The 19,219-nt window shown below is 40.2% G+C and overlaps 1 protein-coding gene across 18 annotated transcripts in view; it reads right to left on the bottom strand.

Annotated features, from left to right (window-relative positions):
* The window catches only part of lrrfip2 (leucine rich repeat (in FLII) interacting protein 2), a 22,147-nt gene extending 8,299 nt beyond the window's left edge, over positions 1 to 13,848 (bottom strand). For 4 of the 18 annotated variants that reach the window (XM_058058261.2, XM_058058259.2, XM_058058263.2 and 1 more), the window contains exons 1-3: positions 13,640 to 13,837; positions 12,536 to 12,697; positions 7,074 to 7,160 (exon numbers count right to left, since the gene is read on the bottom strand). In XM_058058261.2, the coding sequence (XP_057914244.2) occupies positions 7,074 to 7,160; positions 12,536 to 12,625 (177 nt within the window). In that variant the 5' untranslated portion in view covers positions 12,626 to 12,697; positions 13,640 to 13,837. Of the gene's footprint in view, positions 1 to 1,088; positions 1,203 to 1,355; positions 1,428 to 1,809; positions 1,867 to 1,960; positions 2,015 to 2,688; positions 2,749 to 3,158; positions 3,249 to 3,826; positions 3,893 to 4,000; positions 4,049 to 4,190; positions 4,263 to 4,402; positions 4,442 to 4,548; positions 4,606 to 5,160; positions 5,224 to 7,073; positions 7,161 to 12,535; positions 12,698 to 13,639 lie in introns of all 18 variants that reach the window. The other 14 variants (XM_058058254.2, XM_058058255.2, XM_058058251.2 and 11 more) reach the window with 10 other exon arrangements.
* Between the last annotated feature and the right edge of the window lie 5,371 nt (positions 13,849 to 19,219).

Raw genomic sequence — 19,219 nt, forward strand, 5'->3', positions numbered from 1 at the left:
CCCACATAGCTGGCCAAACACATGCCTGCAACAGAAGAACCAACGAACACCAGCATGTACATATGAAAAACAGTGATTATTGCAAGTGATAAAAAGATATCTGAATACAACACAATTAAATACATATATTTGTACGCTTGTGTCTTCGTTGGAATAGGTGAGTATGCTATGTCAGTTGGTACTTCTGTTGCAGTTTTACTTTTGTCAAAAATCGACAATGCACCTTTTAATGTGGTGCGCCTTTTGTGTGTTCCAAAATATGTAAGAATGTTGTTGTTCTGGGTTAGTCCTCCGCTTTGGTGAGTGTAGACCATTTCCTGCTGACACAGGGACGCAATACTACTCCGGCAGCGATAAACAGAGAACTGCATATGTTTATATGTTTATATGTTATATGTTTGACACCAGACTCTGACAATAATGAAAGAACCGGCATGCTTGATGGCGACATTGACGTGAACACGGAGGAAGCGCCTGGCGAGTTACACATCATACGTTGAATGGACTACCTAAAGACAACAGACTCTGACAATAATGAGAGAGAACCGGCATTTTGATGGTGAAATTGATGCGAACACGAAGGAAGCGCCGGGCGAGTTACACAACAGAAGTTGAATGGAATATCTAACGATAGACTGAAGCAATAATGAGAGAAAGCGGCATGTTTGATGGTGAAATTGACATGAACATGGAGGAAGCGTATGGCGAGTGGAGCTTGGGCTAAGGTTTAATTGCTTTAATTTACTGAGTGTGTTGTTAAATAGTAGAATAAAGTTTTTGCGAGACAGTTTTTTTTCTGAAGGAGAAATGTTGCCACATCTTGCGAGATCTTGTGACATCACTAGTGCTCACAGATTCTACACATCTGATAACGATTCAACAGAAGGCTCCATTTTTCACACGGAATTAAAAAAAAACTGCACTGCAAACACTTCCACTTAACTACGCAAAGTTATACAGTCATTCACAAGACAGTCATTTACAATCAATTGTGAGATTAACCCTAAACCCAAATGTTAGTTTCAAACCATGCATCAGTCATAAGAAATCATTCCATCGCTCTGTTGGGAACTGAAATGGCCACTTACAGTATCAAGATCTGGAATACGCAAATCATCCAGATCAGACACAATACTGCCCCTTCTGTTGGAGCGGCTGAAATAATCAGCTGCTGACTCACTAATGTCCGAGAAGTCAGACGACTACTTTCAATGCACGCAGGATGAAAGATGGACATAAGACACAGAAGAAAAAATACAACAATCAGTATGTGATATTGAGACCAAAGCAGGAAGGGCAAAAGCTGAAATATATCAGTGACAAGCAAAGAGTACGGCTCAGTCCCTCAAGCTCACCGCACTGTCCCTGCGGCCTCTGCTGAAGCGTTCCTGGGACACGCTGCTCACAGTGTCATCATCTGAAGAAGACTGACATGGGCACGCACACACAAGCACACACAAGCACACACCACAACACACGCCATGAGGATCCTAAGTCATGTTGGATGAAAGGACAAGGCGTTCACTGCACACTTCCTGTTCAAACTGCAATCCATGGATATCACTGTATCAACACTACATTTAGTCTTCTCCAATAATAATCCTATGACTAATAATTCATGCTGTGAGTAATTCTATTTGATCAAAGTCATTTTTGACTCACACACGTCAAGGCTAATGATGGCATCCCTAAAAGTCTGCCAGATACAATAAAAGATGAGATGGCTGAAGAAAAGGTTAGGTAGCCCTGCAGTAGGGACTTCTGTGTGTGATGGACATCATGCGGGTGGAAGCTGATTAGAGTGCTCACCGCAGGGCTGCTGCGAGTGGAGCTGGCTCCAGAGGAGTACCAGCTATATTCAGAGGGCTGTGGGGAAGGGAGTCAGGGCGGTAGATTAAGATGAATGCAGAAATCGAGTCAGAGACTGCCGTGGTGGTCGTTTCACATTCACAAGACTTACAGCTCTTGAACTGTGGCTTGAGCCGTAAAGAGCGGTGTCGTCATAAATAGAGGCCTGAGGGCACACATGGGAGACAATGCAGGACTCAGCAAAACATGAGAAGGAACACAGCTCTGCTGCTAGCTACTGGTTAGAGGGGGACATGCAATAAGCAGAGGCACTGTATTACATCATTTAATGTAGTTACTTTTTTTTGCTGTCAGGTAATACAGTGTGCACTGTCTAACAGGGCAAAGGTCCAACAAAAGAAGTAAATGCTGTTAACTTTATTATCTATGTGAAACTACATTACATGTTTGGTGGGCACCCGGTGCTTGTTTATGCGGTTAAGAAATGAGCAGCACAAAGCATTGATATTCACAAGTACTTTTGACGCCATGGTTTCTCTTATGGTTATTATTATTAATATATTTTTTACAGTGGCTTTAAATGGCAAACTGCAATACTGTATAAAAATTTATGCTACTATGTATAGGTCACGAACAGCATACATTTTAAGATATATGATCTTTTGGCTTGATCAAACACCTAATCTGTCTAAGACATAAATCTGTGGCCTCTGCTAAGCACAGAGATTGTCCAGGATCTAAAAATAAAGAGACTGAGTCACCCTGCTTGGACACCCCAGCACATGTATATGGCCCAAAGTGAGGGGAACGGTAGGGAACTCCTGAAGGTACCTAAATGCATGCAGTGAAATAGTGCCCAAGCAGTACACAGAAACTGACCATGCTATAGCTACGCGGCAGCCCTGTGCCAGTGGTAGAGGAAGAGGAGGAAGTGATGGCCTGTGAAAAAAGAGTAGGTAGGGAAACAGTATAATGTCTGTTCAGAAGACAAGCGAAAACTGTAACAGGAATATGAAGAGGAGAGAGGCTTGACACACAAACAGGATGAATGTTTTGCTGTACTTACAAAATCGATCAACAAGGCCCACAACCAAAAGCTTTACTAAGCAAAACACTTAATGCTGATAGAGCTTTGCTATGCTATTACAAGTATTTAAATGATCAAACAATTGTATTTTTACAGCAACACAACTGGTGATTTGGCTAATTACACACTGATATCATGCAAACACTTTTAAATCAATTTAATTAAATAGTACATATACAATAACAGACTTTAGTTCAATTCTCAGGTCTAACAACCCAACATTTTGCATATAAAATGGTAATGAGCTGGAGAAGAGACAGACCCGTGGCTGATAGGAGGAGGTTGAAGGATGGGGTGGAAGTTTGGTCTTCGTTAGGCTGGTGTAATTTCTTTTATCATGGTACAGTCCAGTCTAGAGAGGCAGCAAAATGATATAACCTCAAGTAATAGGCAATAGAAACATAAACAACTATATGTCACAATGCCATTTCAGATTCATATCAGTATATTGTATAAAAACACTAGCTTTCAATGTTTAGGTCTGACTTTAAGTGTGCAACTGTAAATTATGTAGTCCTCGGTAAGTACTGCTTTTTCCATTTTTGAACTTGTAAAATGTGTATGCCAGAGCCTAAAGCATACATACATTGTTTAGAAACCATTGATTGGCTAGTCTGTATCAGTCCTTTGCCTGCCAAACTTAAACTGCAGCATCATTAAAAGCTAAAGCACATATGCATCTGGGACACACAGACACAAGAATGGACTATGATGGTTGTGAACAGCTCTGGTAACTGCAAGGGAATCAAGGCAAAACACTTATCTAAGCAACAGAATAACGTCTCAGGTTTAAGTCAAATACTGTATAAAATCACCACAAGCCATTGAATATTTGTTGATATTTATATAAAATATATAATGTAATATATGATATTATATTACAAGCTCCATGCTATGAGTCACAGTAGATATAGTTAAAGTATTACTGACCAGCAGATCTTTCCTGGAGGAGCTAGAAGACTTTTTATGGCCATGTAGATCATTGTATACAGAACTCTGTTTCACCCAAAGGAAAAAAGTCACAATCTCAAGGATTTAAAAAATAATTAATCAGAAAAGTATGTGGGAGCAATAAATGGGAAGGTCAACACACTGAGTACATACAGTAGAACGTGAGCTCTTAAGAGTGGAGCTATTGGTCACATCATCAGACTGAAGAAAGAATAGGAGCAAAGACAGAGAGAAGGAAATTATATGGGTGGTGAAAAAACACATTGAGCCCCAACATGTCTCATTTACTAATCAATTTTTTACCAAAAACTAGACAAAAGTAAGTAATTCACAGAAAACGCACCAAGATGTCTTTTCTACGGGAAGTGGATCGACTCCTGTTTGAGCCCAAGTCACGGATGGATGATGAGGTTGACTTAAAATGTAGTACATAACAAACATTAGAAAACAATTACAAAAACACTTTTCTATCAATAATAATGATTTTCAACTAATGAGGTTTCACAACACGGACAGTATCTTTCAAGTTCTAGCAGGGGTGCAACATGTACGCACCCTGTAGCTGCGGACAGACATGACATCATCATTCTGGCCCTGTTGATGTTGAAACATTGAGTCACAACAGAAAAGCAGACAAAAGACAAGAGGAAAGGAAATGCAGGAAGAAAAAAAGGAAGCGGGAGGGGGGGAAATATACACACCCGATGACGGCTGCTTGATCTACTACTATTAGTGGCTCTAGCTTTTTCTGTGTCAGCCTGGAGTAAAGAAGGAAAGTGGATCAGGTTTAGAGAGTAAAATAGGCCCATTTACAGGGGTAAATAAGGCCACACAGTTGCCATGCAAAGCCAAAACAATGCAATACAATCATCCAGTTTATGACCAAACTGATATGATACAATACGTATCTTTAGGTCATTTAATTTGTTATTCCTTCTACTGTATGACACATTAATTTGTGTATCAACTACTAAAACAAGTCACACTCTGATTAATACCATGCAAGGCAACATGCAAGGGAAATAAAGATTAAGTCAGTAGAAGCTTAAACTAAATAACTTGCTCTGTGTCCAAATTGTCCAAGCATCTTCCATGCAGTTTCCACAAATAAAGTCAACCGGAGCACAGTAAAACTGTCAATAGTCTGTATTTTACAGAGTTTCCAAAGCAAATACACACTACATTCCAGTGAGGTTCATTATGGTCAGTAACTGTGTGTTACTGCATCAAGGGTCAGGTCTGACTGCAATGAAACACCATACATCAGGCTGTGTTAGTGCAGTGAGAGTACTGCAACACTCGCACGCGCCTACCATCCACTGGTGGATCTGACCCCATTTTTTGCTGCTACTGCTGCTGGATGTGCGGTAAGAAAGCTGGACAGAGGGAAGGAAGTGCCAGGAAAAACATACAATCATACTACAGCCAAAACTGCTGAAATGTCAAAACTGGCCAGCAAATACTTTCAGAATAGACATGTTGGTGTTCCTGTGGATACCCAGCATGTTTTTCTTTCTGACGTTTTGTTTATGAATAGAACATGTATTTTGAGGATCCAAACCAAATGAGCCCTCTGCATCAGGCAAAGGATGTTTAAGTCGTCACTGTAGAAGATAATGTTAGTAGTTGCAGATGTAGCATTGTTGCTATGTCACACTGCACTAAGCAGCTTAACCAAAGCAAACCATTTTCAATACCATATCAAACCAGTGGAGTACTCTATAGCCTCAAAATTGTACTGCATCACAATATTTCTTGGCACTATTACAGTATTTCAGACATTACTCGAAAAGTGAGGTATGTCCCGATAAAACTTTTACACTTCCGACATATTGCAACCTTGAGAATCAGGTGATACCGACCTTGACTGACACAAATCATACACTTTCATGATTTACTTTGCAGTGTGCAATGTTAGAAAAGGCTTCATCAAGTCATATTACGCAAACTGGAAACGATGTTTGTACCCAATGGTACATATAGGAAAAAGTCACCTGTTTAATTCTTTATGCATGTGAGGTATAGTTTTGTCCACAATATAGTCACAGCTAGGCATAATATAGCAAGGTTAGAATTGCTCAATGAAATGTGTAAAGCAGTTCTGTGCCACCACAGGAAAGGAGAGCATGAAGTTTTGTACATCGTTTTACTGCCACAAGGCTGACATCCCTCCTGTTCCTTGCTACTTTGTTAGCACACTAGCAAACACTGCTGTTGTGATTACAGGGGCTCTCTGTTGGGTCGCTGCTGGTCGCTGCTGCTTTTTTGAGATGCAGGCCGATGTAATCTTTTTTTTGCTGATATTAAACATACATTTTATAGTATAACAGCTTTGATTAGCTCGACCATATTTCTTAGTGTGATTTGGCTTGTGTAACAAGGTGGTATTTCCACCTTTACCATTATGATTGTATGCAGACATGTTGCTCTCACTTTATCTCATGCTTGACCTTGTAATGGGAGCATGTGATGGAAAGTGTCAGTGACTACGATGTCAATATGGCATGACTGTATTATGTCAAAAATTACATCACTATTAGTGTGGACTGTATGATGACACAGCAGTGGACGCTTGTATGACAGTTAAAAGCAGCAGATAAAGCCAGCTTTGCTTTTTACAGAAAATATTGCTGGATTCATACTATTCTGGCATGTGGCATCCTCGCTGCCAGGGTCTAGTGTAATGTACAAAAACATGTAGGAGTGCAACAGTGCTTCAACACAACCCAAGGAGCAAAGTGAATATAGAATATGAAACTTCACACCACTGAACCAACTTTACAGCTACCCCTTTAACACAAGCTTCTTCCTGGCTCCGATAGTACCTCAGAAAGTGGAATATTGGCTGAGTGACAATTCTATGTTACTGTTGTTATGCCAAACACCAAGATGGAAAGAAGCTGCAATACACTCGACATGAACAGTCTATGTAAAAGGGGCTAAAGTTATTAGTATAGTAGTTTCATCATCAATTTCAATTCCTGTGCATTTCCATAATTCCCAAGGGGGAAAAGTCATGCTTTTAAATTCAAACGCATTGGAGGTCAACAAGCCCAGGACCGATTGTGTTTGAAATCAGAAGTTCACAATGCAATCGTTATGAACTGCATTCGGGACCTTTGGTTGGATTACTTTTCGGTTAAATGAGGCTCACAAACCATCTTGGTCAGTGATGTCCAATTGGCTGTATTTATAGCATTTGTAGACATATAAAAAGTATACATACCTCTTTCTGCTGCCGCTCAAGTTCTCTCATTCGAATATCCCTGGCCTCTGCCCGAGCTGCTCTTTTTGCTGCAAGCCTGGCCTCTGCCTATGGGACACAACATGAACACACTTGTTAGTCACTCAAAGATTTAAAATAACTCAGAAACAAAGACAGGCCAACAACAAATAATATGTTTGGGTATACAAAAAGGCAGTACTACATAGAGTGGGAGCGGAGCCAAAACAAAACCAACTCGTCCTAATAATAGATAATACTATAATATTATTAATATTATAATGCACACACCAATACAAAAACCTTTTGAACATATGACGCCATTGTTTTTGGTACATCCACATTAATGACTTTTGATTTAATTTACTTCAACGATAAACATTAGATTTAAATGTAACTTAAACAACTTGAGGGTTTCAGATGAAAAATATATGAATTATGTGCTAGCGGTATGGGCGAATCTAAATAAACAGTGTTTAACTAAATGTGTGCGGGAAACTACTGACCAACTACTATGGTGCCGTTATCCAGGTCACACGATGACAGTTGGTTTCAGAAATGCTAATTTTAAAGCCTTCTGGGGCAGATTCCAATAGAGCCTTAACATGCTGGTATGCAACAGGACTAAACTAAAATATGAGTCATAACAGGCCTTGCACTGCCCTATGTGAACATGTGGAGGATTTTAAAAAAAATGGAAGAACAAAAAAACAAAAGACTACACAATTTGCTCACATCTTAACAGCAGGACTGGTGGACTGTTTTGGCCTTTAACAGAGTCACACACAGGCACAGAGGCAAGCAAGCCTTTCTAGTGTGTCATTGCAATTACACAAACAAATACATTTCATATTGCTCTGGAACTGAAATCCTCCCACTAACGTAAAAACAAAAAACCTGGCTATAAATACATTTATGCGTACATCATCTCAATGCAGCCAGCATGCCAGGAATTTCTTATCTACTATCCCAGAGTTGTACGCCTATGGGTAGTGACTGTTTCCTACCATATTTTTAACTGGGGTTGTCCCAATACAACTTTTTCACTTCCGATACAATACCGATACTTGAATACAACCTTGTAAGTAGCCCTATAACAATATTGAGCAGCTACCAACACGAATCATACAGATGTTTATTATTTATAAACACAAATCATACTCTACAGTGCTTATCTTGTAGGAAAACGGATTAGCTGACATCACTTCTGCTCCTTGCTACTTTTTTAGCATGCTAGCAAAAACTGTTGTGATCACATGGCTCTGTCCAGTTGCTGGCTGGATGGATGGATAGATAGATATGATTGATAGGGCAGAGAGTCATAAGGACTGCATGTATCAGAGCGCCAATATTTGAGATGCAGGCCAATATAATCCAAGACTGCCTCTTTTTTTTTTTGCTGATATTGGCCTCATATCCGACATCAACATTGGACCTCAATATCCTCACCTCTACAAACCAAAGGTTATTTAACTTTTGGTTATACAACTATAGAAAGGTTATACAACTGTGATGTATTTTAATGGCATAAGTACACACAAAAAAACTTTAACTAAGCTTTGGTAAACTTTGGTAGAACAACAGAATAACTCTTAAATTGGCTTAAGTTGGATTTTAACGAAAGAAAAATAAATTATGGTTATATGGTTACATATGCTTGGATTTTATTCAGCAAATATTGACTCAAAAATATATTGATCCCAACATTGTTGTTCTAAACCTCTAGTCTGCCTAGAGGTTAAATGAAGTATTGCATTGCGCAAGGTGAGGAGAGAATAATTTGGAAAAACCAATGAGAATCTGTCAGAAAGATGACTGGCCTTCTTCATTGCACCTGTTGAGCTGTCTGTCTGTCTGACGACCAGCTGAGCTCTCTGCCTCTGTCCTATCTATAGCCTATGCTCTCTGACTACCATGTCATGGGACTGCTCCTGTAACCAGAACAGAAGCTCAACCATCAACCAAACTGTGCTCGGAGAACGATTCATCAGAACACTTGTCGCTGAAGCAAATAACTTAAACTGCTTTCAAAGACTGAATAAAGGGCAGTGTTTGTGTGTGTGTGTGTACAAATGGTGAAGCCTTTCCTTGTTATTAAGGTAGATGTAGTCACAGATGCAATTCCAACTGCACCATGATAGACACATATGGACACGCTTATTTTATTTTATTTTTTTACACAGACGCGAAGGGGGGGCACTCTTAATTTGAAGGATTGTTATGGAAGTGTTCCATTCTTGAGTTCCATTTGTGTTGACAATGTCTGTTCACAGCTAAGTCATTATCGGGCAATGTAAAGCATTCCTTACATTAAAGGTGTGAAAAACAATGTGGTGAAAATATACTCACCGAGCCCAAGTCACACACACACGACCACACGAGCGTGTTAAACTAAGCTAATTCACGCTCCGCAAGAAGAGATTCTGCCAACCAGTGTTTATCAGGTCAGGAAGGGGCTTTTTCGTGATTGTATCCACCATGATCCATCCGCCAGGGAAACCGTCTCCCACACGAACGTTACTTCTCCTCATACCATGTCAATTTTTGTGAGATTCTGCGTTAAACAGTAAATTCCATTTTTATTAGCCAATTCCATGATTCTCTCTACAATTCCATGAATGTGGAAATCATAGGGCTCTATTTGGATAAAAACTGTATTGCCTGAACAGAGCTGCTAGAAGCCATCAGACTGAACCATGAAGTCACTAGTATGACTGACAATACAGTAATGTGGACGTGGCAGTATGAAAACCATTATTGGAAGCCCACATTAAGTGCTTTATGCCCCACTTGCAATCCAACCTGTTCACGGCATCAGCGAGTGACGTGTGGCTTTTCCCCCCCATTGGCCTTGAACAGTTGCTCGCTACTTGTTGATATCTAAGACGAAGCTGAATTCTAAATTTGATACATTTTACTTAAGATTTGTCAGAACCACCCACGTAGATGTTCAGACCCCGTAGATGTTCCCCAACTGCAAAGCATTCTAACATATAAGGCAGATGCTGCTGTGTAATGATGGCATTATAGAAACCAAAGCCAACTACAGGCTGAATAAATTCAAACACTGACCTCCTGCACCCCCCAAAGAGTTGATCTAATCACTGTTTTGTTGCAAAGAGATTCAAATTTAGAACCTGGCTGGGAGGGTGAGATGACTCATGCTTCTATGATTGGCCTACATGACTATAAAGAAAGCAAATGGAGCCTTGTGCTTAATGCCCAAGAATGGGGGCCTGGACAGCTTTCAGACAGGCCAGTCATTTTTAAAACAGATCAAGGAAAAACACACTAGTGTAAAGGTATGAAATGCTTTACAAACCCTCACAAGCAGTGACAAATTGACTAATTTGTCTACTTGTATCACACACACCCAAAAGAACACTTACAGTATTCCAGGGGAAAAGAAAGAATGGCAGCTCTGCAGTGGAACAAAGTGGAGTCATCCCTTGGCAAGTTGTTACAAGCCAGGTACCTTCCCTGAGACAAAAACATCCCAAGCCAACCTCTATGGCAAAAACAAGCTGGCCCTAGCAGAACTTGAATATCCACATAAGTAGAACATAATGGGCCCATTTGATGACACGTCTTTGACCTCTACACTTCAATACACCATTTTTTCCCGCATGATAAATTGTCTGAACTTGCCATTTAGTGAAAAAAGCCTGCTTTTTAAAATTATGTTGAGCTGTGATCCAGGGAAAAGACTTCTCTGTCGTGTCTAAACAAACACCGCCACCCAAACACAGTTTCCTCCCCTGTTTCTCGCGCTCATCCAATCAAAAGTCAGAACTCAGCCAGGATGCATTCAGGACCTAACAAAAAGTATGCTAACTCTTTAAAATAAAAATGTACATTTTCGCCCACTCCCACTTAAGTGTAAAAACATATTCACGCATTGCACAGAGCCACAACAAAGAGGCTAAAGAACCGTGTGCGGTTCCGTAGCCATGGGTTGCTGACCCCTGATCTAGGGCATAACCTCAGATTACAGTAATCCCTCCTTTATCCTAGTTACTTGGTTCCAGACCAAGTGAATTTCAGTGAAGTAGGATTCAAGATTATTAAACTCAATATTTACGGCGTTACAGCATAGAAAACCTGTTTATGATTTTCTAAATACAACTTTTACCATAATTACAGCCCTCTAGACATAAAATAACACCCATATTGTCATCTTCCCATTCATATGAGCCAATATAGTAGATAATATTAGAGAAAATTTGATATTTAAGACAACAATAAGACTCCTGCTCATGTGTGTTTCAATAAATGGGTTCCCGACATGTGGACAAGAAGTGACATATGGGGTTAAAGTTGAGTAACCTGTAACAGTAACCTGTGTTATGATTATGATGATGACTATTATTATTATGTTGTTGTTGTCATTGTGCTTGTGGCGAGATAAATAATAAAAAGAGCTACCAGAGCAAGCGCTACAGAAAAACAGATCAAACCATTTTTTTTTTTTATTATTCACAATTTTATCTATAAAAAAACTGAACAGTGGTAACAGTCTTGAAAACATGAATATTTTCTATTTCCCATACTTGTCCAGACCTGGAAATTTATAAAAATCAAATTACATATTTTTCGTAGGAACCATGGAGGCCTTTGTCAATGTTGAGTTTGGCTGATAACTATACAAAGATGCACATAATATAAATACCTAAAGTATCACATTACATTATATTATATTGTATAAATATAAAAAACATTTGTTAATATCTGACCGGAAGTAATCTTCAGTAAGGACTTTGATATTTACCTGCGTTATCATTTAAGTCATAGATCAATGTCCAAAAATGTTGAACAAAGTGCTGATAAAGACTACAATAGTATTTCAGATCAACTAATAAATCATCTCCATGTGCATGAAGAGGAAATTGTAATGATATGAACTGCAAGCTGAATGCAACAACACAGTAGAACCCCCATGTCCAAAAGGTCAAACGAAAACATGCAAAAATCAAATCAATCTTTCCCATAAGAAAAATCATGTAAAGCCACACGTTTCAGTATATATTATTTATTTAGTTTATACTTCTCCAGCAGGCGGAGAATGTTATGTGTCTCCGTTCCAAACCATACCATTCCCTCAGCAACCTTTATACTAATTCAATAGTGTTTGGTGTCAATAGTGGATTCACCTTCTTTGTCGAAGTTCTGGCACTTGCAACTTTTTTGCAGCTGTATTTTAATCATTTAAAAAGCATAGATTCGTCTAACACTAAGAACTTCTGTCCATTCTTCACAGAGACTGAGTTACCAATTCGTGGACGTTTTGTTTGGGCACTTGATTGCTTGGACAAGTGCCCTGTTTGGCTGTACAGTAACTGAGACAGCATACAAAAACAGGCGCACTTTAGCAATAATGTTCATTGAAATGAATTGAATCCAAAATTCCACTGTATTTCTAGTACATACACAGTCTTTCAATCATAATTTAAAACAGGTAAACTTACTTCTCGGGCAATGCTGCTCAAGGCCTCATCCTCTGCAGAGAACCTATCTTTTAGCGGGGCACGCTTCCTACCAGAGCCTTGTGTGCCCATGTTGCCTCACCAACTGTCGCTCCTCCAGTAATGTGCAAGGCTATGAAGGGAATTTAGACGGTAGAGAAAAACCTAGATGGGAAACAGAAGACACACAAAGATATGTGATCAATGTGATTGAGACTCCATATCACTCATAGACTCTCACTGACCAGCTCTTATCTCTAACTTGCATTCCTGCCAAAATACATCACTCATGTATGCAACAACAAGGGTTTGGGTAGTGGTGGATGACATGAAGCAGTTTGAAATGTGACAAGTAAGACTACTGCAAACTTACCATTTGAATCAGGGACAGTGACAATAACGACGTCAAACTGGTTAGACCGTGGCTGATTGTTTTGACTACAATCTCCGCTTCACCATGAACACCGTGACGCCCGACTGATTGACATTTTATAAAGTTGCCAGATCATATTTAAGTAAGGAAAATCACTAAAGTGGGAAAGGTGACTAAATAAGGACGTGTCCATTTGCGTCGGGCCGTGGATAGTGTTTGATGGTCTAAACGAGTCAAGAAAATCTGGCTATATTTGTTTTAACAGTCACACAATGGATCATGCATGAGTTAACCCACCAAATTCAAATTGCTAACGTCACTGCAGCCTTACATTCAAGAATTTACACAATCCTTACCCACAAACAAAGAGACAACACATCAAATCGATAAAAACGAATCCTTTGTGTTTACAAAATGTGTGCAAATACCCTGCAAAAGATTGCGGGCTAACATTAAAGGAAAGGTTACGTTAGCCAGCTTACTGGTAAGCTAGCTACACTTGCTAACTAACGTTTGTCCTCCAATAACTATCAAATAAACATTAGCCTGACCTGATTATACACAAAATGTGAAGTGTTCTACAACATTGTCTCTCCCTACCCAATACAAAGAGTGTTAATAGAGTGGATTGATTAAGCTGGGTTAGCTTGGCTAGCACTGACGCTAACACAAGACTTCCAAGAGATAGACAGGGCAACCTGGCACTGCTCTTCCACTCGGAAAAGTAAAGTTACCTTTGCGACGTCTTGAAATATCCGGCGACTCGGCAATTGTGTTGTCCTTTCTCCTTTGCGGTTTAAGGGTCCGACATTAGTCCTGTCTTTGGAATTTGGAAGTGTTTTTGTCCACAATGACAGCTGTCATCAGTCCGCCTTTCCACCACTGCTCTCCTTGCCTTACCCAGCCTCCACACTGGTTAGCTCAAAAGTTCCCGGATGTTGGGAAAATGAGGGCGTGATGGCGCTAGCAGACATACCAAATGTGGACGAGTTTCAGTGCACAGTTGAGGGCAAGTTCTTACACGAATTTAAAACGTTACAAAGCTATTACAACATTATGCCAGCCATCAGTGCCTTTTTCTTATAGTCTTTGTGTTTTATTACATTTAAAATTTTGCTTTATTTAAATTTCAGGCCTCTGAAAATTAATGAAATGAGAACATAAAATATCTTAATAGGTGAGCTCATAGATATTGATAGGTGCCGCGTCGAGCGCTGAGCCGTACGTCAGCGTCGCCGCCATATTGGGTGGGTCAAGACTGCGCTGAAAATGAATTAGTAAATGCACTTACTTTAAGCAGGGTAACTTTAAGTTAATTCCTGTCTTTCTTACATTCACACGCGCAGTAATACACTTGGGGAAACAGTTAGGCATCCAAAACAAAGTGTATTGCATTTGTACAATGTGATTGTTTTTGGTGCCGAACTCAGTGTGTGTGTGTGTGAGAGAGAGAGAGAGAGAGAGAGAGAGAGAGAGACTGTATAAACGAGATACAACTTTATTTGTAGAAAGGCGCTTTACAGCACAGCTTTGACACATCCGATATGGCGGCGACGTTGACGTAAGGCAGCAGTGGACAAACCCACTCAGTGCGGCGTCCATCTATGTCTATGGGTAAGCCCCCTTGCTGAATTGTGGTTTACTTAAAGCCACAAGAGGTCAGCAGAGGATCATTTTGCCCCGCTTGTTCAGTAGGCGTGGGTCTGACTGCAAATTTCGGAATCGATCCAACACCTTCTAAATACACGCAGGATGAGCATTGCCGATAATATTACATGAAAAATTGTACAATTATCATGGTTATCATCACAATTAAAGAACACACAAGAAAGACTTGAAGCAAACACATTTTGTTTCTGATGTTATTTCTTTTTTTGTCAAAAATGCATTAATCCAGTAATATAAGACAATGTAACAAAATCAACATAATGCTAAAAATGATTCCTTTTTTATTACATACAACAGTTTGAGAAAAGTGCAAAATGACTCTTATTCAGGTCTGTATTTTTCCATTGACTTATTGCCTTTTAATCAAACAACACATGCATGATAACCTCAAAGTCAGGAGATCCAGGTTCGATTCTCGAATCTTTGTTTAGAGTTTGCATGTTCTCTCAGTGCCTGTGTAGGTTTTGTCCTTCTGTCCCACATCCCATTCATTATGCATGTTAGGCTAATTGGAGACTCTAAATCAACTCCCCGTAGGAGTAAAACTATTGCATTGCGAAACTATCGCTTCACTTTTTCTACATTTTGTCATGTTACAGCCTCATTCCAAACTGAATTAAATTAATCTCTTACCTCAAAATTCTACACAAAATACTCCATAATGACAATGTGAAAAAAGGTTTTTTTGACATGTTTTGAATTTATTAAAAATAGAAAACAAAAAAATCCCATTTACATAAGTATTCACAGCCTTTGCCATGAAGCTCAAAATTGAGCTCAGGTGCATCTTTTTTCCACTGATCATCCTTGAGATCTTTCTACAGCTTAATTGGAGTCCACCTGCAGTAAATTCAGTTGATTGGACAGGATTTGGAAATATAATAACTGTCTATATAAGGTCCCACAGTTGACTGTGCATGTCAGAGCACAAACACCAAGCATGAAGTCAAAAGAACTGTCTGTAGACCTGCGAGACAGGATTGTCTTGAGGCACAAATCTGGGGAAGGATACAGAAACATTTCTGCTGCTTTGAAGGTCCCAATGAGCACAGTGGCCTCCATTATTCGTAAATGGAAGACGTTTGGAACCACCAGGACTCTTCCTAGAGCTGGCCGGCCTTCTAAACTGAGCGATCGGGGAAGAAGGGCCTTAGTCAGGGAGGTGACCAAGGCCCCGATGGTCACTCTGTCAGAGCTCCAGCGTTCCTCTGTGGAGAGAGGAGAACCTTCCAGAAGGACAACCATCTCTGCAGCAATCCACCAATCAGGCCTGTATGGTAGAGTGGCCAGACGAAAGCCACTCCTTAGTAAAAGGAACATGGCAGCCTGTCTGGAATTTTCCAAAAAGCACCTGAATGACTCTCAGACCATGAGAAACAAAATTCTCTGGTCTGATGAGACAAAGATTGAACTCTTTGGTGTGAATGCCAGGCGCCATGTTTGGAGGAAACCAGGCACTGCTCATCACCAGGCCAATACCATCCCTACAGTGAAGCATGGTGGTGGCAGCATCATGCTGTGGGGATGTTTTTCAGCAGCAGGAACTGGCAGACTAGTCAGGATAGAAGGAAAAATGAATGCAGCAATATATAGAGATATCCTGGATGAAAACCTGCTCCAGAGCGCTCTTGACCTCAGTAGACTGGTCATGTACCTTGACCATATAGACAGTAGACATTAGCACACAGCCAAGATCTCAAAAGATTGGCTTCAGAACCACTCCGTGAATGTCCTGGAGTGGCCCAGCCAGAGTCCAGACTTGAATCCGATCGAACATCTCTGGAGAGATCTGAAAATGGCTGTGCACAGACGTCTCCCATCCAACCTGATGGAGCTTGAGACTTATTGCAAAGAAGAATGGGCAAAACTGCCTAAAGATAGGTGTGCTAAACTTGTGGGATCATATTCAACAAGACTTGAGGCTGTAATTGCTGCCAAAGGTGGATCAACAAAGTATTAAGCAAAGGCTGTGAATACTTATGTAAATGTGATTTTTTTTTGTTTTCTATTTTTAATAAATTCAAAACATGTCAAAAAAAACCTTTTTTCACATTGTCATAATGGAGTATTTTGTGTAGAATTTCAAGGTAAGAGATTAATTTAATTCAGTTTGGAATGAGGCTGTAACATGACAAAATGTAGAAAAAGTGAAGCGCTGTGAATACTTTCCGGATGCACTGTATGTGATTGACGGCTGTCCAGTCCACAGTTTAACCCACTTCTTCCCCAAAGTCAGCTAGGATAGGCTCCAGCGTAATTTTGAACCTAACGAGGACAAGGAATAGAACATTGATGAATGGAATGTTATACTTCACATTCTGTTATTATTTTCAATTTCTTTATGCCACAGCAGAGCACCTGAAGGTTGTATTTCAATCCAGGTCACTTCTAGGAACCCTTCGATTTACACTAATTACCCCTGGTTATGTGCACTTACACTCATGGTATTATAGTCCCTCATTACACGAAGCTAATGACTGGTTAGTCCCTCTGATTAGTCTTTTCCACTACTGTGTAGACAAGGCCTACAGGAATCATAACCCAAAGGCATCCTCTGCCTTACAGTCTCCATGCTACGACTCCCCCTGAACTTTTCCATTTAGTCACAGTGTTTGAAGCACTGATTATCAAGCTTTCGTGGATATTGTGGCAATGTTCCACCTAAGCAGACACCAGATGTTCCAACTGTGTTTTAGTTTTTCAAACTCAGCACTGGCAGATAACACATTAAAATTCCCTTTGTGTACCTGAATATCTGCCATTCATAAATACAACAGATGTGAGGATATTATTAGATTATTAGACTAGATGTAAGCAAAGGAGAAAAACAAAATACCCCAAGACCGCCAGACAGTGTTGTTTGCTGTGTTTGTCTAGTTTATGGCCCTTTTAACTGTGAAACACCCAAACACTTGGCTGGTTGTCCAGCGCCAGACAGCCGTGTACTCAGCTGCACCAAACATGAAAAGTCTCCATGTGTTTTCAGCTTTCTTAGCAACCTCTGTGCTTCAGCATACAGTGTGTGTGCATGACTGTGGGCTACATGCATCATCAAAAAAAACCTTAAACTGTATTATGGAAAGCAGGAAGTGAACAAATGTAACAGTTACTGATTGTAAAAGTACCAGATGGAGGGGTAGGATTTAATAAGCTTTGCTTCTTCCTACTCCTTTTGTGAACTGATTATGTGATGCACTCAATTGTAATCTGATGCATGTTCAAATGAAATAAAACCATTACCATTACCATCAGCAGTTGGGGAACAGTGGTTGCAGAAGCTTCCCACTGCACTAACGGGACTCGATCAATTGTTAACTGGACTGTCTTTAAGCTCTCCCTTGAAAAGGAGAAGAAACCACTGTGCTCCAACTTGTAATTACCCCATGGAGGGCAATGGTTCTCCCTCTCCATCTCCTCAGGAGCCCTTTGAAGATGCCCCATAGGGAGTTAGTTGTAATCAGGACACATGACTCATTGTTTACTTCTTTGCAAGCTTCCAGGAACCTAGCATGGAGGAGGCTGGTGTTAAACAGTGCACATATAGTGTGACGGTGGTGATTCGGGGTGGACAGCATGACCAGGGCCTTGAAAACACAAATTAGATGTAAATAACCAGATGTGTATTGTTGTGTGCTGGTTACCTTAGCTGGCTTGTTAAAGTGGCGGCTCGTTTCTGTCTGGAGCGGAAATGAACAAACATGCCTAACAGGAGCACAACGCTTGTGGACCATTCGCATTTCAAGCCAACTCATTAGTCAATTGAATAGTATTAGTAGGGCTTACATTCGGAGCCCTCCATAGGGATGCATGCCTATTTTTGACACGCCTTATAATATACTGCACACACGTATTCAACTCTTTTTAAATGGTAGAATATAGCTGCTCACCACTCATAAAAGATAATGAAAGATGATTGACAGGAGAACAGTGGAGTTCCTGTGGCATATCCCTTTAATTGAGCAGTGGTCGTACAGTATGCGGCTCGCCTGCTCCGCAGGACGCTGCATGCAGGTGGTCCTCCAATGCCGCGTCTACATAATCCACACCGCTTGCCTCACTATATTAACTTCACCTCGCTACAAGATTTGAGGTTGTAACAAAGTTGACTGTCAAATGTGAGTTCTGGTATTTTCTGAGGGAAATAGCACAAAGGAGTGGATTTTCTCCGAAAAAAATGCATTAATGCTGAATCCCAAATAGGCGGGGTTCCACTGTAATGTGAACCGGAGCTGCATGTGGTGGATGGCCGCATAGGGTGTAATCGTTTCATATATATAATGTGTAATTTGAGTATTACAGTTTGATCCCACATAATTATAGAATAAACTTGTAGCCAAAGAAGGGTAATGCAAAGATGATAATTCTCCGTGGGAAAATGTTCACTGGGCTAGGTTAGAGAAAAACATCTTCAGTCAGGATTCATTTTAAACGGAAATAAGTCCTTGTATTCAAATAGTTGTTAGAAGATGCTTCCTTTAGCACTGAGCAAGACATCACTAGCAAGTAGAATAGGCAAAGCGAGTGGATAATAAACAATGCCTTTTCACGTTTCAATGCTTGCGCTCTGGACACCTGTGGAGTTGAACCTAATGACCGGCTTGCCAATGAGGACATGTTGAGGAGAGATAAATTGGGCATTATTCCTC

This window comes from Doryrhamphus excisus, linkage group LG20 (assembly GCF_037039965.1).
Source record: "Doryrhamphus excisus strain RoL-2023G ecotype Guam linkage group LG20, RoL_Dexc_Guam_v1.1, whole genome shotgun sequence".
Classification (NCBI taxonomy): Eukaryota; Metazoa; Chordata; class Actinopteri; order Syngnathiformes; family Syngnathidae; genus Doryrhamphus; species Doryrhamphus excisus.